General features: G+C 44.3%; 1 protein-coding gene across 1 annotated transcript in view; it reads right to left on the bottom strand.

Moving 5' to 3' along the window:
• The window catches only part of znf704 (zinc finger protein 704), a 79,993-nt gene that overhangs the window by 48,953 nt on the left and 7,775 nt on the right, over window positions 1-23,265 (bottom strand). Inside the window, exon 2 of the mRNA XM_080788256.1 lies at window positions 19,585-19,796. Coding sequence (XP_080644382.1) covers window positions 19,585-19,796 — 212 coding nt within the window. The remainder of the gene's footprint in view (window positions 1-19,584; window positions 19,797-23,265) is intronic.

Genomic DNA, 23,265 nt, shown 5'->3' with positions numbered 1-23,265 from the left:
GCAAGTTTTCAATTGACATTTGAAGGTATACAGGCTATATTGCAATATAATATAATGGCCTATACAACTTAAAAATATGGCTCACTGTCAGAAAGACTTTCCGGTTACGCAGGGAAGCCGTGGCTGGATTAGATTCGGTGTCTTGTTTTCTGTATGTTTTCCTCTGTCTCTTTGATCTCCATCATTTATTTTGGCACACTGATAGACAAGCCTTTTTGCGTGCTGGGAAAGATAGGAGAGAGGAGGGGCCTGACGGGGGGCTCAGAGAGAGAGAGAGAGAGAGAGAGAGAGAGAGAGGGTGAGGGTGTGGCTGGGTGGTGTGGGCGGGGATTTGGGGGGGGCAGACACTCAACGTTGGCCAAGGAAAACAGTTTGTCTGGGTTTGATGCCAGTGAAGTTCCATGTGATTGTAATCTGAAAGGACTTCCTAACTCCCTCTTTCTCCCTTTCTCTCCCTCTCTCTGTCTCTCTCTCGCTCTCGTCCACATTGGCCAATATCTGATTGGACACCGAAAGAGAAACGTGTTTGTTTCCCAAGGTGAACTAAATTGATTGATAAGCTGATGGAGTGCAGAACTCCATCAGATTTGTCTTTGGACAAAACGCAACATACAGAACAGTGCTATAGTATTTACGGTCAATTATTAAACAGGGACATACTGTATCTACACAACATATCTGGTGTACACTGGGGAAAAAAGCGGTCCAAGTAAGTACAGGTGTGTTTTACTAAGATTAGAGAGGCTAAAGTATAGTTTGGTTCATTTATAAAGCACCTACATCCAAAGGTTTTATCCAAAGGTTTTTCACATACGCACACGCACATGCACACACGCAGTGAAAGAACCCATCTAATTTAACAAGGCTTAAGTTGGTCACGTGCCAAAAGCGGTGGACAGAAACTGTGGACATTATGCTGTTGCCCCAACACGGGCAGAAACAAGGCCTTTTAACCAGGCTACTTACACACACTACAACTCGCTTACAATTCGCAAACCTGGCAACACTGCTCTGTGTTCTGCTCTGTGTTCTCATAGGCCCACCAGCCCCGCCCCCACACTCCTTTTCAGTCTCACAATCAGCCATCTTGCTTTTCAGGGCCCTCGCAGGATAACAGAAAGAAGGAAGGGGAGAAATTAGTGCTTATCCCTTCTAAATCCCTGTATTTACAAAATAAAACACTCAGCGAATCCCTTAGTTAAATCAACATTGTTCATTGTCACTACTTGGATTGGGCCGAAATATTTACATTACACGTATAGCTTTTGCTATTTTCGCCTGCCAGCCCACCGCCGACTACACACGCCTGCACACACACACACACACACACACACACACACACACACACACACACACACGCCAACTACGTTCACTTAATGGGGCCAGTCCTTCACAGTGACACACGCGTTAGATGAACCACGCGACCGGGATGGTTTCTACCCCTCAATGTCGTGCATTTGCTGCGCCCTTCTAATGCTGCGCCACGCCTACTCTATACTGCTCCATGCGACTCGAACAGCGTCAGCAGCAGCAGCTCCGAGCCTCCGTCAGAAAGGCTGCCCACAGCACTGCACAGCCCCACACCCAAATGAATCGAATGAATGAATAAGGCGCTTATATCGCTTTTGCTCAGTGGATGGGACATTTACATTAAAAGCAATCGGATGGACGCGTGGATAACGGCATGGCTGTGTGCAATCGGAGGGAAAGCTTCCATAATCCATATAGCTTCCATGCTAGCTGCTTCAGACACAGGGGAGGGGAGGGAGAAATAGTGCGAAATAGCGCTTATGCAACAATTACCCTAAAACACAAACACCTCAACTCGATGTCATTGTGAATAAGAATTTCGAGCGAAATAATAATTTTTGGAAGGACACTTTCACCCAGTATCAAGCTAAATGTGGAAGCCGTGTGTGTCACACCAAAACGGGTGACCTATAGATTCCTGTAACCAGCCTCTCGCACTGCCTGCGAGTTGGCTCCGTCTAAGGCTCCGTCTCATGAGCAAATTTAGAACTTCCGGTCTGAGAGCTAGCAGATTTAAGACATCCGGTTGCTTTCAGAATAAAATAAGGTTATTTAATTCGTTAATTAAATAATTTTTACATTACATTATTAGTATTATTATTACATTACAGTTATTGTAAAGACACACATTATGTTTCTGTGTAAAAATAAGTAATTAAATAACATAATTCTAAATGGATAAATGCTATTCACTGGAGTGCATGGACTTTATAAAGTGGACACTGGACAAAAGACGGCTCCGCCAGGCAACTATCTGGACATACCCACGCGTTTGGGAAGATGTCCTCTACCACCCCACAGTCTCCGCTAAGCGGGAGAGGTGTAAAATTCACAGCAGCAGAGCTTCTACTGGGGTCAATGCAAAAAAATGTACCGTTTCCGGACCCAGAATGGACACTGGACAAAGAGGCCTCCGCGAGGCAACTATCTGGACATACCCACGCGTCCGGGGAGATGTCCTCTACCACCCCACAGTCTCCACTAAGCGGGAGAGGTGTAAAATTCAGAGCAGCAGACCTTCTATTGGGGTCAACACTCAAAAAAGTGCCGTTTCCAGACCCAGAATGGACACTGGACAAAGAGGCCTCCGCGAGGCAACTATCTGGACATACCCACGCGTCCGGGGAGATGTCCTCTACCACCCCACAGTCTCCGCTAAGCGAGAGAGGTGTAAAATTCAGAGCAGCAGAGCTTCTACTGGGGTCAATGCAAAAGAAATTACCGTTTCCGGACCCAGACTGGACACTGGACAAAAGACGGCTCCGCGAGGCAACTATCTGGACATACCCACGCGTCCGGGGAGATGTCCTCTACCACCCCACAGTCTCCGCTAAGCGGGAGAGGTGTAAAATTCAGAGCAGCAGACCTTCTATTGGGGTCAACACTCAAAAAAGTGCCGTTTCCAGACCCAGAATGGACACTGGACAAAGAGGCCTCCGCGAGGCAACTATCTGGACATACCCACGCGTCCGGGGAGATGTCCTCTACCACCCCACAGTCTCCGCTAAGCGAGTAAATGGGTGCTTATATTTCTATGTGAAATGTGGTGATGCTGGCATCACAATAGATGCCAGCATCACGCTGCCTCCGTCTAATAAGCACATTTACAACTTCCTGTTTGGAAACCGAAAAAGATGCTTCTGACATTTGCCTGTGCGTGCTTAATCGTTGTACTTCTGAACACATTTCCCAAATCTCAGTGATTTATCCACACATCGCTGTGTGTGTGTGTGTGTGTGTGTGTGTGTGTGTGTGTGTGTGTGTGTGTGTGTGTGTCGCGTCGCCCTCCAGCTGCAATTGCGAGTGTGCGCTGTGTGCAGGGCACACTACTGAGTTTAAAACCACAGCTGAAACATGAATTGGAGTCAATTCCCGCAATTTCCTTCTTCCCATATTGCGCTGCAACGACACTAGGATTGAGCCCCCCGAAGGGGGGCGAAATTCTAGTACTATATAGGCCAGATCAGGGTTTCTCAAAGTGGGTGCCGTGCCTTGAGGCAGGTCCAGCGGTGCCTCAGAATACTCTGTATACCTCTGTAACTGTAACTGGTTCGTTCTTCTCACTGGGCTCACTGGGCCGTGTAGGGCTTATAGTCTCCCATTGTCTTATAGGCGATTCACACTGAGACGGACTGAATCCCTTTCGTTGGAACCGTTTCCGAATGCGGTTGCCTGGTCCCCGATGGCCATGATTCACATTGCCCGAGATTCAACAGCGCACCCGGGTACACTTGCATAACACACTTTAATCCTCCAGATGGCGGTGTGCCCGGACACTGACCATCAACTGCGACATAAAATCCAGACACACATTGCATTGCCTCTTTTGCCTCTTACTTCACTGCCAGCCTGCCTGCTATTCACTCCTGTGTTCCAGTGTCGTGTTTTATATTAGTTTGCTATGGATTCTACTTTAGCATTATTATTATTTTGTTTTACTTTGGAAACTATGCCAAGCAAAGCCCAAGAGCCACGTGTAGTCCGCAGAATAAGATCAATGCGTACAAAATGGACCCTTATTATTGTTAAACATCCGAGTTACTTAATTTACAAGTAGTCTACACAATTAGAACATGTTCAAGAATTGTTATTTTGCCTGTTATATCTTTCCTAAATATAGCATGGAATTGTGGACAAAAAAACAAAGAATCTTTAGTTTTGGGTGGGTCTGAGAGACCAAACCCAATCAAATAGTGGTCTGTGGCTCAAAGGCTGAATAAATAGTGCAGGGCACTGGTATCAAAATGGCTGAAAACCACTGGCTTAGAGAGGCCAGCCCATCAGGAGAGTCTCGCCACTATACAGTACATCGCCACTAGTCCTCGGGGCGTTTGTTGACAGCTGGCGTTTCAAGCCACCTGTAAAAACTATAAGAGTAGACTGAGGGACACGTGCTTGGCTGAACAATGAGGCAGGCCGGCGGCTCACTTCTCCCACATCAAACGAAGGCGCTGCCACTCGACGCGCCGCGCTCCTCGTGGCTCTGTGGGAGCAAAGGGCGGCGAGGAACGCGGCTCCACAGAGAGCACGGTGAAAGCGGCATGCGGGCTGTTTGCCCGCATGCGGTCAGCGCTGGTGAAAGACTTTTGGACCCTATCGAATCCCCTTTAATCTACGGGAACAATGGCCGAGTTTCCATGGAGCTGGTGGTGCCGCTCAGCCCCCCTATATAGGACCGCCAGCCCGCCTCGTTGTGTCGCAGCCTGTGGATTTGAGAGAGAGTGTGTGTGTGTGTGTGTGTGTGTGTGTGTACGTGCCGGGTCTGCGGCGTCTAGCTCTAGAGGCTCTGGGACTGATGGGAAAATGACCACCTGCGAGGTCGCACTGGTGGAATATAGTGGAGTTGAGATTTCTATGCAAATTATGGTGCCTTTAATTAAGTATGTGAGGGCTGAATGGAAGGGAGGAAAGAGTGTGGGTGTGTGTGTGTGTGTGTGTGTGTGTGTGTGTGTGTGTGTGTGTGTGTGTGTGTGTGTGTGTGTGTGTGTGTGTGTGTGTGTGCGCGTGCGTGCGTGCGTGCATGCGTGCGCTCGCTCGCATGTGTGTGTGTGTCGAACATTTTAGGCATAGAACAGTCATTAATGACAATGATTTGTATGTTAATAGTAAAGATAATAATAATATATAATACATTTTTGCAAAGTGCTACTCTCTCTCTCTAGGGTTTTCAAAACAGACGGCATAGCAATAACAAAGGCAAGACAAAAAATACATTTGGCCACAAGACAACAAGACCCTTCTTGTGGTAGAAAGAATGTTAAAAACAAATGAATAATAATAATAGAATAAAAGGAATACCTAAACGGTGGCCCCAAAACACAGTCGCCCCGAGCGCAAATCTGGCGACCTCGGAGGGTCTCTAGCAGGTATTCTCCTAACCTTAACCTCAGAAAAACTCTATTCCTAAATTTAAACCTCAGTAAAACTATGCCTATAACTAACCCTAAACATATTTCTAATCTTATTCTCAGTAAAAACAAATAATACAATAATACAAGAACCGCCGTGCGGTCAGCGAAAGAAAATGGGGGCGAGTGGGGCGGCGGTGGCTCAGGGGTAGAGTGCCAGGATGGGAACCGCAAGGTTGCCAGTTCGAACCCGGGCTCCCCCAGAGTTACTGTCGAAGTGTCCTTGAGCAAGACACTGAACCCCTAATTGCTCCCGATGTGCTAGTTGGTGCCTTGCATGGTTTCCGCTGCCATCGGTGTATGAATGGGTGAATGTAATGCACAATCTATGTAAAGCGCCTTGGATAAAGGCGCTATATAAATGCACCATTTACCATTTTGGGGTGAGCCTTCCGGTTACCAGGAAAAGACCTACAGTATAATAAGCAAAAAAAAGGCTATGCAAATGCTTTGTTAAAAAGGTACGTTTTGAGTCCATGTGGGGCTCTCAGGTCGAGGAGGGCATTCCACAGGCGGGGGGGGGGGGCAGTGGAGCAGAGATGTCATGGATGGTGACAGGCAGCACTACAGGCACCTATAGTGTATAGTCTGTTTACTATAGTGGGCCCAGGTGGTCCCAGGCTCTTAATGGACTGTCAGGGACAACACACGGCCAGGGGGAAAACAAAGGCCTCTAGTAATTGATTGCATCCAGTGGTGCGGGAAAAATATACTCACATTTTGTACTTGAGTAAAAGGTATCAATACTGCAACATAGAAATAGAAATGTTACAAGTAAAAGTCCGGAATATACTCAAAATGTACTTGAGTAAACGTGCACAAAGTATTGGCTTCAAATTGCACTTCTATCAAAAGTAGAAAGTGCTCACTATGCAGAATGGGACCGTTTCAAGTCTTCAAATGTTTTTTTAGAAAATAGCCGATCTACAAGCTCACATCGCGACGCATTGTGAGCTTGTAGATCGGCCATTTCAACTAAAGTGTTCAAATAAATGTAGTGGAGTGAAAGTACAATATCTGCCTCTGAGCTGTAGTGGAGTATAAAGTGAAAGTATTGGAAATTGAAAATACTCTAGTAAAATAGGCCTACAAATGTATAGGCCTATTTTAAATGTACTTAGTTACTTTCCACCACTGATTGTATTGACGCATCAGGCAGTCTGCTCGCCCGCGGTGGTGGTGGTGGTGGGGGGGGGGAGTGGGGGGGTCAGCCACTAATTGACGCCGGTGTCAAGTGTCACCTGCCTTGTCCAAACACACACGCTAACGCGCTAATGAGCAGGTGAAACGGATGGCGTTTCTCTCAGTTACGCAGGGGTAACTCCATTTGATCCAGCCTATAGTTAACACTAGAAGGTCTGAAATAAAATCAGCTAAATTTGCATGTGCTTAAATTCACATTTAGAATTTTTTTCAGATGTCAAGATTTTCTGAGATGATAGAATGGTGATGGATGATGATGGTCATGGAAGGGGAACCTTCTGAAAGCTTCACGGGCAAAGATAATTAACTTCAAAATAATACAAAAACGGTCAAAATGACCTCTCAGACCTTGGGCATTATGTGACTTTGACAACAAAACAGTAAATACACAATTTTTCCAATTATATCTAGTAATGCTCTATTATCGGCAGCATATCGATATCGGACGTTATTTCATTAAAAATGCTATATCGGTATATCAAAATAATTATTTTTTCCCGCTGATATTGATCGCATTGACCGATATTTTACAGATGTTGACGCAATAATAATAATGCCTATTGCGCTGGCTTTGAACAAGAAAACTAAATAATTCAGCAATGAGCTGAATACAGTAAATATAATATAAAATAAAGTAATGTGTTGTTATCGGACGATTGTACCCTGCATATTATCAGATATGGATATCTCCCAAAAAAATAATTATGGTGCATCTCTAATTATTTCCCTCTATACCAGCAGTTATCAGCCACTGGAGTGTATAGCGTGGTGGTGTTTACATGTTGAAACACACTGACCTCTTGCTGTATTTTGGTGTTTTCGCTGTTTGTTTCAGGCCTCAGTCACATACTGTATAAAAGACAGGGTCCTCTCTCGCTGTCTCTGGGGGAGAGGGGGGGGGGGGGGGGGGGCAGAGCATCTCACAATTCATTTCCAATGAGAGTCACAGGGTTTTGATGAGATAAGCTTGATTCATGGCCGTCTTCTGCCCTCCTCCTGCCCTCCCCCCCCCCATGGAGCAAGTAGGGAACAAGCTTGTCTCGTCAAAACCGCGTGACTCTCATTGGAACTGAATTGCGAGCTACTCGCTCTGGTTGAAGACATGAGCTGTCTTATGTGTGTGTGTGACTGAAGTGCCGTTGTTGTAAAACATGTCCGGTTCTCTGAGACTAGAGGGTTGACGTGGTTGAAACAGCAGGTAGGCTATACAGTACATACATGTATATATATTTAGGTATTTACTTTACTTGACATCTCTCTCTCTCTCCCTCTCTCTCTCTGTTTTTCCCGCTCATTTCTTCTCTCCTCCTCCCCCATACACATGCTCTTCCTTTGTTTTCCTCTGCCTGTGTGTGTGTGTGTGTGTGTGTGTGCATGTGTGTGTGTGCGTGCGTGCGTGCGTGCGTGCGTGCGTGCGTGCTTGCGTGGGCAATCTGCGCATGTGAGTGTGTGTGTGTGTGTGTGTGTGTGTGCGTGCGTGCGTGCTTGCGTGTACATGTGGACGTGCATGTGTGCAGGCCTATGTGTAAATGTGTAAATGCCACTGCATGCATGTGTGTTTAATATGCATACTATTATGTGCGCCTGTCTTTGCATGTGCACATATATACGCACAGTACTGTAGATGCAGGTGTGTTCGTGCCTGAGTGCGTTTACATATGCACGTGCGTGTGTGTGTGTGTGCGTACGTGCTATACTGTAGTGCATGTGCATGTTCCCTGTAGCTGTCAGCATCGCAGACAGCTACTGCCCGACATCGTTGCTCTTATCTCCACACAGGATGTTAACATCTCTTAATTTAACGCCCAACTTGATCACACTTACATCACTACACAAAAGCATCAAAGCATTCTGAGCTTGTAGATCTTTTTGCCGTTCCTGAATTTGAATCCTGAAAAGTAAAGCGTTTTGGACATAATATACCGTATGAAGGGAGAGATGATATGAAGCCAGCAGAGTGACGTTCTGTCATTCAAAGTGACAGGACAGACACTATAGTGACAGTGATTGACAGTGTCATCCAGCACCATCATATTCTGGAGAAATTTCAATGTTTTACACCCAGTCCAATAAATGGATTAGTTTGGATTAACTGTATATACGTGTACAGTACCGCTTACTCCACACATGTGTTAGTGCTGGGATAGAACTAGAACCCCTCACCCAATCTGTGTGTCTATAGTAGGGATGCACCGAAAGGGAAATTCTTGGCCGAAACCGAATACCGAATATAGGAAACAGTTGGCCGAAAACCGAATACCGAATATCCGAATATGATTAATATTATATATCTTTTTTCCTACCATTGCTGTCATGGCCGTACCTTAAAGCTACCGGATTTATGGCAAAATAAATGGTTATGGCAAAACTTAACTTAAATAATAATCACTATTATGGGTCCATAAAACATTTATTCAGCTCTTTTGAATGCATTAATTGCATACACTATTCTGTGATATATTTTCTGCCTATTCGAGCCGAAACCGAATAGGCCGAAAATGCATTTTTAGCCATTTTCTGCCGAATATTTTCTGCGGCCGAATATTCGGTTCATCACTAGTCTATAGCGTGTGTAGACTAGCGTCTACACTGAATTCTGCGGGTGGAGCTGCGAACGCTCCTTCACTAGCGTTAAACTACACGTGTGTTTAGTTGTATTTGTTGACAAGGAATGTGGTTGCAGAATGCATGGAATGTGCCCTCAGCACGGTAACCTACGAGAACAAAGTGCTGAACATCGGCTGCACACACAACGTGTGAACTGTGTGTGAAATTAACATGTTGGATTTATATTTTTTTCAAGATCTATTCTACACATCTTCTCAACACCGCAACAAAAAAACATAAACAGATGCATTCATTCATGCGTAACACCATGCACGGCATCGACTGGGAACACGCACGCACGCACGTGCACACGCACACACACACACACATACACCAGTACTCCCCTATATACAGTAGTAATATGCATAATGCATGACCTCCCGGCTCCCATTGACTTCTATGTAAACACTGGTGATTTCAGCAGCTGCTCTTTGTTGCAGGGTTTTTATAGTATTATATCACTGATTAAAAAGGTCTCCACCCACACATGCACACACATGCACGTGCACGCGCGCGCACACACACACACACACACACACACACACACACACACACACACACACACACACACACACACACACACACACACACACACACACACACACACACACACACACACACACACACACACACACACACACACACACACACACACACACACACACACACACACACACACGTAACTTGTCTCATAGCCGGTATGTCTTGTGTCAAAACGCATGGCGGTGGATGCGATCTACGTGTGCGCTTTCTAATCCATTCCATGGAAAGAGGTTTTTCTGTGCGTGATAAGCTTGTGTTTACAGCCGCACACATGTGCTTTTGTTCTGGCGTTTGAGTGTGTGCACGTAGTAATATACGGAGCATTGTTTTAACTCTTAAAAATGCCACAAATCAAAAGCAGTAGTCCTCAACAAAACATAATTAACATGCATGCCGATCACGTCATTTTCAAATGATTGAAATCGGATCATATATTATGCGTATCTACAGTATATTATATCCATATCATGATATTGTCTGTGATTTTGGATATTGTAATATTGTGATACAGCATAAATAAAATCGGAATTGGGAAAAATCGGTATCGGCAGATACTAAAAATATAATGATCGGAATCGGATCAGGAGCAAAAGAAACGTGTTCGGGACATCCCTAATCACAACACAACAACACAACAACGTAACACAACACGTTGTTGAGTTTGTAGTTTGGCTTTTTCCTCCAAATGTTCAACCCTGAATAGGTACACTATGGCTCATGTGGTTAAAGTATTATATGAATCAAAGTATCTGGATGTCAAGCCTTGGATTCAGCCCCTGTAGAACAGTTGGCAGGGCTCTTAAGGTTGTGTGGTCTGACTGCTTTTTACAGCATAGACAAAAAAAAATGACATGTTTTGACTGCAAAGACTCAAGTCGACACTATTTCCAGTTAAAACATGTAATTTGTGTCTAAATCAACATGGAAGCGAGTTAAGGGTGAAAGGCAGCATTGTGTTCTTTACGCAACACCCGGTTATATTTCACTTTAGATTTGAGTGGTTTGCCTTTTAAAATAAACAAAAAGCTTGACTAAGCTTGACTCTGTAACCGTAGCTGATAAAGACACATCCACGGCGGGAGACCACGAGACAGTGTAAAACATTTCCAGCAAGACATATGACTGTTTTAAACTGTTTTAAACACTGAAATGGCAGATTTTGACATTGTGAACTAAATTAACTTTGAGCAGGAAGCTCGCCCTCCGCGAGCTCCCATTTATTGACTTATTGACCAAATATGAACACATTCTCTGCCAGCATTAATTCATTAATTCGACAGCATTTTCCGGTGAAACCCTTATTTTAAAGGATCCACTGGAATGCAAAAACCGGAACCGGCACACTACTATTAACTTTAACTCGGAGAAGACATTGAGTAACCGCGACCGTCAGTTCTTCAGCTGTGGGCCGTTGAATAAAGCTTAATTTGACCAGGCCGGGGTGCAATTCTGGGAAAGGAATCCGAGATAAAAGGCTGAGATATGCGCGGCCATCTTGCGTTTACTTCACTGCATAGCAACCCAATGCTAATGTATGTAGCATTATGACCGTGAGCTATTTAACCCATTCTGACCGGGAACCCGTTTTGGTGTTGGCATCATGTTATGCTTTAGCTATTGAAAAATAGCAGATCTACAAGCTCGTAGCGCGCCACCGAGTCGCGCGCTACGAGCTTGTAGGTCTTTTTTTTTTTTTAAATCGAAGAGCGACTGACATTTTTTTAATCTGATCTCAGGTCAGAATGGGGTTCATCAGAACAGCGTGTGTCGAGTGGAAACCTCGTATGAATCTGATCTCAGGTCAGAATGGGATAAACCACATAAACCACTATAAAGGACCATTTGATGTAGATTTATGTCAATGTCGGTAGAGCGGTAAACGTTTATATATTATTTTATCATCTTCCCTCTCCACCAACGGAACCAAATAGACCCCGAGTCTGTAACTCAGAGAGTGTACAAATGGAACCAAATGGACCCTAAACGGGTCCATTTGTTAAATTAAGATTGATTTTGCAATATAAATCGGTGTCCAAGAAATAGAAATGCCATTAAATGGGCGACCGTATAGCCTTATGCATGTCAAACTGGGGCTCATTGAAACTATACAATTGTTGAAAATCACTGCTAGAGCCGTAAAAAAAAAATCTTCTCTCATGGGAGAGCCTTGGCAAATCTGCAGGCTTTCATATGAAAACGAACCACGGCATTGACTCTCTGAAGAAGAGCACGGCCTCGAAACATTACTGTGTGTTTGTGAACTAATAAAGTGATACAAAGGGAACTACAGTACGGTGCATGACTGCATGTGCGGCTCCATGTCTTTGATGTCGGTTCACTTTGGGGCCATGCAGCTGTCTGTCTTCAAGAGGCATGATATATACAGTAGGCATGTACTGTACCGTCTTTGATCCTGTGCACTGCATTCATTGCACCATGACAACAACTGGCAAATGCTAATCTGGTCTAGGACGTTGTTAAATTGTGAACTTATAAACAAGGTGAAGTTATGAAATAGAAAGGCAGTCGCACTGTCCGGCCGCAGGTTTATTTATTTTATTTTAATATTATTTTTGCTATGCTACTGTATTTTAAAAATAGAGGTGGGGGGAAAAGGAAAGGGAATTGGGATTGTTTTTGTAGACCAGTCCGCTAGTTTCTGTTGCACAATCTGGCAACACTGTATGTGGGTTACAGGAAGGAGTGGAGTGCCATGGCTTTCTGGTAAATCACCAGCAGAGAGAGAGAGAGAGAGAGAGAGAGAGAGAGAGAGAGGCAGAGAGAGGCAGAGAGAGAGAGAGAGAGAGAACTTTGGAGAGCGCAAATTAACAACCACAAGGTCAGTCTGCTCTGGGGAGTTCCAACGGAAAAAAGGAAAATTCCTCATGCTCTCGCTCTCTCTCATATCGGTCTCTCTTTCTGACTCCCTCTCCTCTCCCCTTCACTTTCACACATACATCTCATCATCATATAGATGCAGTGTACCTGCGGTCAAGCGGAGAGGCTGAAAATGGTCGCGGGTACGGCAAGGCGTATCATGTATGTTAGTCTGAAGGTGGCACAGTACTGTCTTAGACAGTATACTGGCCCTGGTGGGTGGAACAACACTTAACAATGCCAGGCCACTTTGTTGACGCTTGTTGACGATCCACTAAATGTGTGAGTGATGCAACATTGCAATGCTAGCTGGGAGCGGGGCAGCTCTTTTCATGCTTAATAGAGACATGAGTTATCAAGGGGGAGTGTGTGTGTGTGTGTGTGTGTGTGTGTGTGTGTGTGTGTGTGTGTATGTGTGTGTGTGTGTGTGTGTGTGTGTGTATGTGTGTGTGTGTGTGTGTGTGTGTAGTCGTTACTTTATGATCCATACACGGTAAGAGGCCCATTATAAATACTTTACTCCACTGACCGTAATTTGGAAACTTTGCACAGAATTAGGGATTTTGATTGATTATTAAAAAGTGTACATTAACCAGTTAGAAGCCCTATTACATACTTTGGTTATTCGAGAATTGCCGATCTACAAGCCTGGTCACATATTAAATAGCAGGCCATAGGAGGCCATAGGCTTGTCGATCGGCAATTTTCAGCGAAAGCTTTCCGCAATCCGCATGATAGCAGAAAACAGAAAATACACTAGTATGGAGTACCTCTCCCACCACTGGATACCGGCTGATATAAAGCTGATAGAACGCTCATCCGTGCAGGACGGCGAGGTGATCAATGTGCCACTGGGCCAACAACAATATAAATATCGACACTGCAGCCTTTGCCTATGCAAGGAGGCAATTATAAACGGGACAGGTGTAAAATATCCCCTTCATATAAGGGGGATAAATTCCAATTTAAAAGAGATATTTCCTTTAAATGGCCGACAAGGGGGTGGTAGGCGTTGCTCTTAATCAATGATGCATCAGCAAAATAACTATTAAATTGCGAGCGGGGTACGCGGTACACAGTAAAATGCTTAGCGTTAGCCTAATTTAACCCCGAAGAGGTATACTAATGGAACCACCTGGACCCTTACGGGTAGTGGTGGAAAGTGACTAAGCATTATTTACTGCACGTATTTACATTTTGTTTTAATTCACAAATTATCAGATCAATACAAAACATTAATTAACCACTCATATGCTTCAGCTTGGGCTTTTATGAATGATTTACAAAACCTTTTTCTACATATTTATTTTCTACATTGTGGCGTTTGTAGTAAAGTAAGTAAAAAGAAATGCACCAATTCTTACGGGTCCATTTGGTTCCATTTGCTCATGAGGGACTGAGGATTTCATTGTGCGCGGCGATAAAGGGGCTCTTTTTATTGTATTTTTTTCAGGCAGTCGCTATCGATCTGAGAGCTGCAGAAGTCAGTGTGGCACACATAGGTAATGGGGAGTGCGTCGGGGTAGTTTATAAGGGATTAGTATTTTCCATTTAATGGCTGGAGGAGGAGGAGGAGGAGAGAGCCTGCTCTTTATTAGCTGGGGGCTTGGCAGCCGTGCAGCCTCGGCCTCATATTAATGTTTCATTAGTCAGCCGAGACCATAATGGCTGCTTGCATGTTGACCACACAGGAGATAATGCCAGACGGATCTCCTCTGTGTGCGCACGCCTGTGATTTGTTAAGGGAATACGCGCAAGCGTGTACTGTGTGTGTGTGTGTGTGTGTGTGTGTGTGTGTGTGTGTGTGTGTGTGTGTGTGTGTGTGTGTGTGTGTGTGTGTGTGTGCGTGTGTGCGTGTGTGTGTGTGTGACTGTGTGTGTGTGTGTGTGTGTGTGTGTGTGTGTGTGTGTGTGTGTGTGTGTGTGTGTGTGTGTGTGTGTGTGTGCGTGCGTGTGTGTGTGTGTGTGTGACTGTGTGTGTGTGTACTTGTAAATTACGTGAGGGCCAGATGTCCCCACACAAGTGGAATTTGAGAAATAGACATTGTGAGGACAACGTTCTTGTCCAAGGTTACAAGAGAAACTGTTTTTATGGTTAGTAAATATTTGGGGAGTTGTGAAACATATTGAGGTTGGGGTTAGGCTGAAGCATTTAGAGGTTAGTGTTAGTGTTAGGGGCTCAGGTTGGAGTTATGCTCCAAGTATTTATACTTAGTTACACGTCAGTGTTAATGATAATCTGTATTGTCCCGGTGGGATATTCATCTCCACAGATCTGTTCAAACATGTGTATAATCAAAATAATCAATCTCGTTTCATCATACGAAGCTTAACTTGGGCGTAACTCTCTCTGATCACAGGATGTGACACCTTTGATTAATGTAAAGGAGAGTCCCAAAAAAACCAAAACAACATGATGCAACAAGCCGCAATCGCGCCCGAAGAGGTGGAGAAACCCCGCTTGCATCGTCTCACCATGCAGTATGGCAGTAATGCTGTTCATTTTGCATCGTCTCACCATGCAGTATGGCAATAATGCTGTTCATTTTGCATTGTCTCACCATGCAGTATGGCAGTAATGCTGTTCATTTTGCATTGTCTCACCATGCAGTATGGCAGTAATGCTGTTCATTTTGCATTGTCTCACCATGCAGTATGGCAGTAATGCTGTTCATTTTGCATTGTCTCACCATGCAGTATGACAGTAATGCTGTTCATTTTGCATTGTCTCACCATGCAGTATGGCAGTAATGCTGTTCATTTTGCATTGTCTCACCATGCAGTATGGCAATAATGCTGTTCATTTTGCATTGTCTCACCATGCAGTATGACAGTAATGCTGTTCATTTTGCATTGTCTCACCATGCAGTATGGCAGTAATGCTGTTCATTTTGCATTGTCTCACCATGCAGTATGACAGTAATGCTGTTCATTTTGCATTGTCTCACCATGCAGTATGGCAGTAATGCTGTTCATTTTGCATTGTCTCACCATGCAGTATGGCAATAATGCTGTTCATTTTGCATTGTCTCACCATGCAGTATGGCAATAATGCTGTTCATTTTGCATTGTCTCACCATGCAGTATGGCAATAATGCTGTTCATTTTGCATCGTCTCACCATGCAGTATGGCAATAATGCTGTTCATTTTGCATTGTCTCACCATGCAGTATGGCAGTAATGCTGTTCATTTTGCATTGTCTCACCATGCAGTATGGCAATAATGCTGTTCATTTTGCATTGTCTCACCATGCAGTATGGCAATAATGCTGTTCATTTTGCATCGTCTCACCATGCAGTATGGCAATAATGCTGTTCATTTTGCATCGTCTCACCATGCAGTATGGCAATAATGCTGTTCATTTTGCATTGTCTCACCATGCAGTATGGCAGTAATGCTGTTCATTTTGCATTGTCTCACCATGCAGTATGGCAGTAATGCTGTTCATTTTGCATTGTCTCACCATGCAGTATGGCAATAATGCTGTTCATTTTGCATTGTCTCACCATGCAGTATGGCAATAATGCTGTTCATTTTGCATCGTCTCACCATGCAGTATGGCAGTAATGCTGTTCATTTTGCATTGTCTCTCCATGCAGTATGGCAGTAATGCTGTTCATTTTGCATCGTCTCACCATGCAGTATGGCAGTAATGCTGTTCATTTTGCATCGTCTCACCATGCAGTATGGCAGTAATGCTGTTCATTTTGCATTGTCTCACCATGCAGTATGGCAGTAATGCTGTTCATTTTGCATCGTCTCACCATGCAGTATGGCAGTAATGCTGTTCATTTTGCATTGTCTCACCATGCAGTATGGCAATGATGCTGTTCATGTTGCATTGTCTCACCATGCAGTATGGCAGTAATGCTGTTCATTTTGCATTGTCTCACCATGCAGTATGGCAGTAATGCTGTTCATTTTGCATCGTCTCACCATGCAGTATGGCAGTAATGCTGTTCATTTTGGCTGTGAACCAGAGATTCAAAGAAACCAAGTGCATTACTTTTAGTTTACTTGAGTATTTACTTCTCTTGATACTAATGGATTTATACTTATACGTTATATTATTATTATTATTATTATTATTGAAAAATAGCAGATCTACAAGCTCATAGCGCGTCACTCGGTGGCACGCTATGAGCTTGTAGATATATTATATATATATATATATATATATATATATATAATATAATAATCTCATAAAAAATGACTGAAATCAGTCATGGCGACTAAGAACTTTAATCTATGGGATAGTATAGATGGATTATGCAGTTACTGTATGTAGACAGTTGATTTGTATGGCCGCAAACTGTTTGGACGTCACGGCTTAGTAAGAGTTACACGTTTTTTATTTAATTTGGGGAAACGACGACTGCCTGCATGCGTAACGTTGGAGTGTTAATCCCTTGAGAGAGTGAAAGCAATAACAATATAACATGACATTATTACCGTATGTCCATGTTATGAAACACACATTAACTTTAAACCAACGGCATCAATGAGGCATAAAATAATGTCTGATAAATATGAAAAATATAATAAATATAAATAATGCATGTACATGACATCTGTTGTTATTACTCAAGGGTTGAGCATGTCCCGACTAATTGTTTGAAAAACACTGGAGAGAGAGAGAGAGAGAGAGAGAGCTTTGTAAGTGCTTCATTTTATGTCATGTTAAAACGTCTACTTGTTTCTTTTTTACATAAGACTTTTGTCTTACATGTGTGGACCCGCCCCCCCGACCCAAACCCAAACAAAGGTCAATTATTGACACCTTTCACAAAGCAATAAAGGGATAAAACTACACACGACGGAAGAACAATGACATCTTGTCAGAACGCATCGCTGTCTATACTTTATATACAGTAGCTGGAATGGCTTCAGGGATCAGGAATGAACCACAGACCTGTCATCCTGTATAAACTATACAGTGGGTTTTTTAGCACGTGACATATATACTGTATGTCCCTCCCTGCAGGACTGTCAACCATAATCGCAACATCGCAATATACCCCGCTAATGACAAGCCAACCGCAGGGGATGGCATTGGAAAGAAACCTCCACAACCGCTATCCGTGGCTCTCAGACTCTTGATTTATTTATTTTTGTTCATGTCAAGGACCCTCAAAATGCATTTGGCCACGGAACCCTTGCGACATTTGTGTCGTTAACCCATTCTGACCGGGCACCCATTTTGGTGTTGGCATCATGTTATGCTTTAGCTATTGAAAAATAGCAGATCTACAAGCTCATATCGCGCCACCGAGTGGCGCGATACGAGCTTGTAGGTCTGCTATTTTTGAAAAATTCGAAGAACGACTGACATTTTTAGAATCTGATCTCAGGTCAGAATGGGTTCATCAGACCAGTGTGTGTCCAGTGGAAACCTCGTATGAATCTGATCTCAGGTCAGAATGGGTTAAAAATGTTTAAAAAGTGTTGGCTCTAATGCAGCCTCATGGTTCGTGGGTCAAAGTGTCCTTGAGCAAGACACTAATAATCCCCCAACTGCTCCTGATGAGCAGGTTGGTGCCTTGCGTGGTTTCCTCCGCCGTTGCTTGTGTGAATGTGTGTGAATTTGAAATACATGGTGACGTGCTGTGGAGACAGGCGCTGTAAAAATGCAGTCCATGATTTACCAATTACCATCCATCCAAATTGAACAAGGTTGTTGCCATTGGGAATATTTTGGCTTTCAGAATGAAAAGTGAAAGCCAGCCTTTTCAGTATAGCACTAAAATGTGAATAAATAAAGTAATTACCATGAACACAAAAAAACATTAAAAAAAAAACACATTCTTCACTGCTACAACAATACAGCCAGCCGTTTCAGTAGAACACTAAAATATGGATAAATGAAGTAATTAGCATGAACAAAAACACATTCTTCACTGCTACAACCTCAACCTTGTGCATGCAAGGCCAAGCAAAAACCGTCCCAACGATTATGGACGCCCACTTTCAGCACATGTGAACCACATACGTAGCCGTTTCAGTATAGCACTAAAATGTGGATAAATAAAGTAATTACCATGATAAAAAAACAACAACAAAAGCAACCACACATAAACGCACAAACCCCAGCATCCCTACTAGTCGAACATTCTTCTAAAATAGCTGATCTACAAGCTCACAACGCGACAAGAGAGATTTGGTATCACGGGGTGTTATGACCCCCTTTCTAGGGTAGGGGAGAATTACAATAAGGAGACTTTTTCAAGAGATTATATTTTAAGGGGGGAAAAAAGGAACGGACCTAGTATAGAGTCCTGGGGGACACTGCCACCTACATATACTGGCACGCACGCATGCACGCACGCACGCACGCACGCATGCACGCACGCACGCACGCACGCATGCACGCACTAGGGGTGTGTAGACATGCAGTAATTGCATCGATTTAGTACATCGATTTTGAATTCTAGCGATCCAACTACATTGTAAACAGCAACTGCTATTCTAGTGTGACTCTAGTATCGATCTAAAATCGACACCGAGAGAACTTGTGTCTTGTATTTTGCAATGTTAAGACGAGAAAGGGTGATTTAATTATTCAATGCTGCGTTCCACTGCATCGATAAAAGTGTGGAATGTGTGTGTGTGTGCGTCCGCGTGCGTGCACGTCCATGTGCATTCAAATACTTTATCAAAACTGTTACTTTTCAGCATTCAAAAACAGCTAAAGTAGCATATCTACAAGCTCTTGCGGATCTGCTACTTTTGATATGTTCGTGTGAGGCTGTAGTATGATCAACACAAGTAGGGTGTTCATTTACAAAAAAAACAAAGTCAAAACGTGGAGCTCAGCGGTTTCTGCCCGACTGGGACGATCCCCACAGTGATCCATGCTTCCTGGTTAGTGCACGCCGCAACACGCCGCAACACGCGTGCAGAAGACGCCGGTCCTTACCTGGCGTGGGGGACGTCGATGCTGGAGGAGACCACCACCTTGCGCTTCTGCTCCAGCAGCGACACGGAGCGCGGAGCGTCCGGGTCCAGGGAGGAGCGCGGGCCGAAGCGCTTGGCGGACTCACACGCCCGCTGCTGCTGCTCGTCCACAGCCTCCGGGCTGAGGGAGCCCCCCTCGCCTCGCTGGGGATCCACACACCCATTCATGTAGCTCTGAGAGAGAGAGAGAGAGAGAGAGAGAGCGTGCAGGGGTTATTGGGGTTGCCAACTGTCCCAGTTGGAATAAGGAATCATTCCTTATTTAGGAAAAACGAAAAAGACGTGTCCCTTATTGCTTTGGTTCTCAACCCCCAGAGGGTCCTTGAGGTACCATGCAGAGAGTCCCCGGCAAAATGAGTTCATGTAATGCGTCACAATCATTTATATTATAATACATATGATTTTGGTCCTTGACATGAAAAAGTTTGACAATCACTGCCTTATTGATCCGACTAGAATCAGTCACTGGCCTCCTTGGGAACGATGCTGGTTGGGAACCTATAGTATGCAATACCCGTTTTAACCGCCTGTCTGTATATGGAGAATATCTCTGTATCCGTCTGTCTGCTCTGAAGACTGCAAACTGACTGTGAAAAGTAGACTGGGTAAGTCATTTTGAGTAAGTTGTGAGCTTGTAGATCTGCCATTTTTACTACTTTTGTGTACGATGAAGTATTGCATTCATTTACGAAGGGAAAAGGGAAATAAACCTTCCAACAGTATACAAGTGATTCCCAAGAACCATTGTTAAAGCAGCGAAACGAATCTCTGAGCTATATATACAGTATGTGTGTGTGTGTGTGTGTGTGTGTGTGTGCGTGCGTGCATGCGTGTGTGCGTTTAAACGGGCTGAACACCACTCCGCTCTTCACACTGATCCGCGTGAGCATGATGTGAATCCAACGTGCACATGCATGTGACTGTGCACGTCCACATGCATGTGACTGTGCACGTCCACATGCATGTGACTGTGCACGTCCACATGCATGTGACTGTGCACGTCCACATGCATGTGACTGTGCACGTACACATGCATGTGACTGTGCACGTACATGCATGTGACTGTGCACGTCATCCAGAGGCTCCGAAAACGCAGTGAGAGAGGAGCCCAGCGGGGGTCCAGGGACATATACACGCTTCATCAGAGCCTCGAGGCTCTACTGTGTAGTGTGTGTGTGTGTGTGTGTGTGTGTGTGTGGGGTCTGGCATGTTGGTGTCACATATAGAACACAGTTTCCAAAACACAGTGACGCAACTGGGTCCCACCGCAGGAAATATATAGCAGGACTCACACATACTGTACATACTGTAGGCCCATGTAACAGTAGGCTATGTATGCCCTTTTAACCACGTAATACTCTCTGCGTCAGTGCGTTCGTACAGGGGCCCGTAGGGTGGCGTGGAACTGTGCCCTGCACTTGCGGAAACATTGGACGGAAAGATGCAGCGAGTGATTCAGACCCCCATCCCCCCCCAAAGGATGTGGCAACACGGTGCTGTGTTGCCACACGCAGGTGAGAGCCATCCCAACACGGTGCTGTGTTGCCACACGCAGGTGAGAGCCATCTCAGCCACGAGATCTCAGCCAAACGTCCCTGCAGGCGATGTTTAATAACCAACTTATTCATGCTCCAGTCAGCCTATACTCTGCTGTATTCTGGAACCGTTGCTTTGACATTGTTGTCAAGAGACATTGTTGTCCAGAGACATTGGACGGAATCTTTCCGCACGCGCAGGGCACAGGCCACGCCACCCTACTGATAGACCTGCCGAAGAGAATCACTGGAGTGTCAATGCAGTAGTGTAAAGTAACGAATTACATTTGCTCAAGTACTGTACGTAAGTACAATTTTAAGTATTTCCAAATTTTCCAATTTCTCAGAAATCAGTATAGTTCTCGAAGTTTTTCGTAAATTCAAAATGATCCAACAACTTTAAACGCTTTCAACGATTCCAAAATGTACACAGTCAATTGAATGTATGAAATCAAGGCATTTAATAATAAGTTGCATAATAACTTTTAAATTATATAGTATAGTATAGCCCGTCAGGAAGGAAAGTATGGCCGAGCCTTAAGCCCACCACACACCGGTTGTGTCCACCGCGCGGCGCCGTGCGGTGGACACAACCGCCTCCATTATTTTCAATTAACCTATCGCACACCGGCTCCGTCTGCCGCGTCGCGCCGCGTCGCCAGGCGTGCCGGTAGAACACAGTTCTATTTTCCAGGCGGCACCGCGCGGCAACGCGTCGCGCCGTAGACGGTCACAGACGGTGTGTGATGGGCTTCAGAAAGCCAAGAAATTGTGAGGCATGCCAAATCGCTCATGAAACATGAGTTGTGTGTGTCGTCAACGTGGCTCGTGTACGTGTGTGTGTGTGCGTGCGTGGATACAATGCCTTTCATACAGTCACTTTCATATTTTTACCTCTCTGTCACACACACACACACACACACACACACACACACACACACACACACACACACACGTTTGTATCGCTACACTTGTGAGGATGTCAACAATTCAGTATATGGCTATTTCCTTCTTTCTATTTACTTTAGAAACATATATAAATTAGGTATACTGTAACTCCAACCCCAAACATCACCTCTAAATGTCTAACCCTGACCTGAAATGTAACTCCCCATATATTTCTTAACGAAAGCCTTACAAGCTTAACCTTGAAAATGTTTAACCTTAAGTCACATAAAAATGTTTATGTGACTTGTTTTTTTCCGCACATAAAACCCACCATTTCTCTTGTGAGGACCGGGAAAACGGTTCTCAAGAATGTCTATTACTCAAATTCTACTATACTTCTGGGCTCATTTGATCTTCACACACACACACACACACACACACACAGCTCATAACCGTATTGCCTGGGGGGCGGTTGTCTCTCTTCGGGCGTAAAGGTACTTGCGTCTTTGGCAGGTCAAGGGTCGTAATAAAGCGAGCTTTTCAACGGGTCATAAATTGAATCCCCTCACACACACTCACACACACACACACACACACACACACACACTCACACAGTGTCACACACACACACACACACACACACACACACTGCCAGGGCCCGGCCACCCGCTGGGTCTATCCCACCATACACTGTAGGCCGGAATACTGTATGTAAAAAAAATCTGAACGTTTAATAATAGTGAAAATAGACAATCTACAAGCTCACAGTTTGGCTATTTTCACTACTTTTGTGAGACACTATTGTATGATGGAATATGCCAGTGGTAGAAAGTTAATAGGTAAATGTACTCAAGTATGTAGCAATTTTGAGGCGCTTTTACTTCACAGTATATGTCCATTTAGTCATAGAGGCACACTGCACTCACTACATTAATGTGACAGCTTTAGTTACTACAGTAGCTACTTAGCAGATTCATTATGAATCACAACTCAACTACAAAATAAATACAAATTAAATAGCCAATATACAAGCTCACAGTGCTTTGCAGTGGCGACGCATTGTGAGCTTGTAGATCTGGTATTTTCTAAAAGCCAAAATATAAAATATGGCTTAACCCATTCTGAACGGGAACCCATATTGGTGTTGGCATTACGTTATGCTTTAGCTATTGAAAAATAGCAGATCTACAAGCTCATAGCGCGCCACCGAGTGGCGCGCT

The sequence above is a fragment of the Protomyctophum bolini genome (genome assembly GCF_963924005.1).
Source record: "Protomyctophum bolini genome assembly, chromosome: 17".
Taxonomy (NCBI): domain Eukaryota; kingdom Metazoa; phylum Chordata; class Actinopteri; order Myctophiformes; family Myctophidae; genus Protomyctophum; species Protomyctophum bolini.
Note: the sequence above shows the minus strand (reverse complement) of the source record. Positions and strands in the feature narration are given on the sequence as shown.